This window comes from Triticum dicoccoides, chromosome 4A, assembly GCF_002162155.2.
Source record: "Triticum dicoccoides isolate Atlit2015 ecotype Zavitan chromosome 4A, WEW_v2.0, whole genome shotgun sequence".
Taxonomy (NCBI): Eukaryota; Viridiplantae; Streptophyta; class Magnoliopsida; order Poales; family Poaceae; genus Triticum; species Triticum dicoccoides.
This window is the reverse complement of record NC_041386.1, coordinates 616,716,393-616,718,844: the sequence shown is the minus strand read 5'-3', so window position 1 is coordinate 616,718,844 and position 2,452 is coordinate 616,716,393. Positions and strand designations below refer to the sequence as shown.

At 42.0% G+C, this 2,452-nt stretch overlaps 1 protein-coding gene across 1 annotated transcript in view; it reads right to left on the bottom strand.

Moving 5' to 3' along the window:
• Positions 1–220: 220 nt before the first annotated feature.
• Positions 221–2,452, bottom strand: part of LOC119287380 (disease resistance protein RGA5-like) — an 11,251-nt gene continuing 9,019 nt past the window's right edge. The window contains exons 8-9 of the mRNA XM_037566917.1: positions 1,770–1,815; positions 221–970 (exon numbers count right to left, since the gene is read on the bottom strand). Of these exons, the coding sequence (XP_037422814.1) occupies positions 614–970; positions 1,770–1,815 (403 nt within the window). The 3' untranslated portion in view covers positions 221–613. The remainder of the gene's footprint in view (positions 971–1,769; positions 1,816–2,452) is intronic.

Here is a 2,452-nt window from a genome sequence, read left to right as displayed (position 1 = left end):
TCTCGCTGATCTTCGGCATAGCACTCCGACCCGCTGCTGCAACGCCACCAACTGCTCCGCCACCAAATCGCCTCCCGAACCTTAAGGCTCTGGTACCAAATGTTAGATCCCAGCCCTGGAACGCACACGATCACAATGGATTGCAAGTGGAAACTCTGATTTGTCGCTCGTATCTGAAACTCTCCCTGACGAACACGAGAACACACAGGGGAGAGGAGTATTTTGCGACGCCTAAAGCTTGCGTCTTTTCTGCGCTTTCCTCTTATTCCAGGTTCACCTCGACGTAGCGAGCGTGACCGAATCCTACGCTGTCCACGATCCACTAAATCCGTGCCATCCCGCGGAGTTGATCGTGTCCAGATTACAACAGAAAGGAACGAAACAAACGGATCAGGCCTATCAGGCTTATTACTACTGCTATGACACAACCAACGTGTCTGAACTATGTTTCAGAAAATAAAAAAACAAACTAAAACGACAACTGGATTAATTGCTAACATGGCGCACCGGCCCCAGGTCCAGTTTTTCCAGCGTAAGGAACCTTGTTTGCCGGATCATCTACTGACTAACGCAAGGGTGACCCATCTTGAACATTATATACCCAGAGTCTTTCTCATTCTTGACTTTGGTCAGAGTTGTAAATGTGGCCATTATCGTCATCCCCTAATAAGTGATTAGCAATAGCCTCCAAAGCTTCCGTCAAACCTCTGTCATCTTTCGGCCGAGCTTCATTGGTATGTTCTACACTACTCTGGCCACGCTCTTGAGCCTCCGGCATAACTATATTGCAGTCTGGTATACCTATATTGTAATCCAGCATACCTACATTGTAGTTGGACTCTTTGCTTGCAGATCTGGAACTTACTTCAGTTACACTACTCAAATTAGAATAGCTCTGCCCGGTCTCAGTAACACCGCAAGTTTGCAAGCTGGAACTTACTTCAGTTACACAACTCAAATTAGAATTGCCCTGGAAAATAAATGAAAGAAAATTTTCAGACTCTGAATGTATTTGAATAAAACAGGAGTGGATCCAAGGAAATTAGCTTCCTACATATGTGTTGTGTTTATATTGAATTCATACTCCAGCCAACTCATCCAAAAGTCCAAATTGATGGAGGGAGGCGGACAATATATTTCAACACTTCCCCTCACGTCTAGGCTATTTTAGTCCTTAGACGTGGGATCGATGTAGGCCGCAGAATCGTTTTATTTAATACTGCGTTGGCAGGGTCTTGAACTCAAGACCTCTTGGCTCTGATACCATATTGAATTCATGCTCCAGCCAACTCATCCAAAAGTCTGAACTGATGGAGGGAGGCGGGCAATATATTTCAACAGTTTATACATAATTCATCTACATTATTCTTCCAGATTTATGCTCAATAGTCAGTTGTTTACAAATTCGTGACTGAATTCGTTAAGTTGTGAGAGGATCTTATCTAAACCACTGCCTAGAATGATGTGCTCATGATATATTGGCATGGGCTCATGCCATAAAAGTTCTTGAAATATGCAAAACTATGTCTACTGAAATAATGCTTGGTCCATTACTCTCCAGATTTTGGCACATGATGACCAGTTCAATTGCTTCATGAACTGATTATAACGATTAGCATTTCTTTTTATGTGTGGATACATCACCAAGCAAGTCATCATTTCTCTGTATTTATTAGAAAGGCAAATTATTTTGCAAAAATGACACCAGAAACTTTTAGAGTATCTATACGATGCCAATCTACACTTGCTTCTAAAGATATGTGACATACCTCAGCTATACTCATATAGTGTACCAGCACAATGTGATCGTAGGCACTGCAGAAACAGGGAAAATGTGAATTACTAATAAATGTTACAAATGAGGAATGAAGACTACGGACAGACTTTGCCAAATCACTTGATAGCAAACGCAAAGCAATTAGCAATTACTACATTTAGCACAACTGCAACATAATGACCACACTACATAAACATGGCATATTGCCATACTTCACAATCTCACAGTGTTCTATAGTAAATTTTATAGAGCCTAACTTTGAACAGAGATAAATAACCCCTAGTTCTTGGAAAACAAAAATCAAATAACTGCAGTTTACGAGAGATCGCATAACTGAAGTGAGGGAGAGATGATATAATTGATATTCTCATGAATCGAATCCTCCAAAATTTCTTTGAACCAAAGAGCGCTGAACATCTAAATGTCTAACATGCCCCCCCACCCCCACACACCGACAAACACACAAAATCAACAAATGCGCGAGACACGAAGCTGCCTTTCTATCTTAATATATATACATAGAGGCAGTGCTGGAAGATGGTGACAAAGTCGGCCTCATAGGTCACGTGCTTCATCGTGTGTGCATTGTGTTTAGAACTTGGATGCAGAGGCTGCGGTGCTGGAGCATGGAAGTCCTCCCTCATGCTGTCCGCCGATGGTGAAATCTCCCTTAAT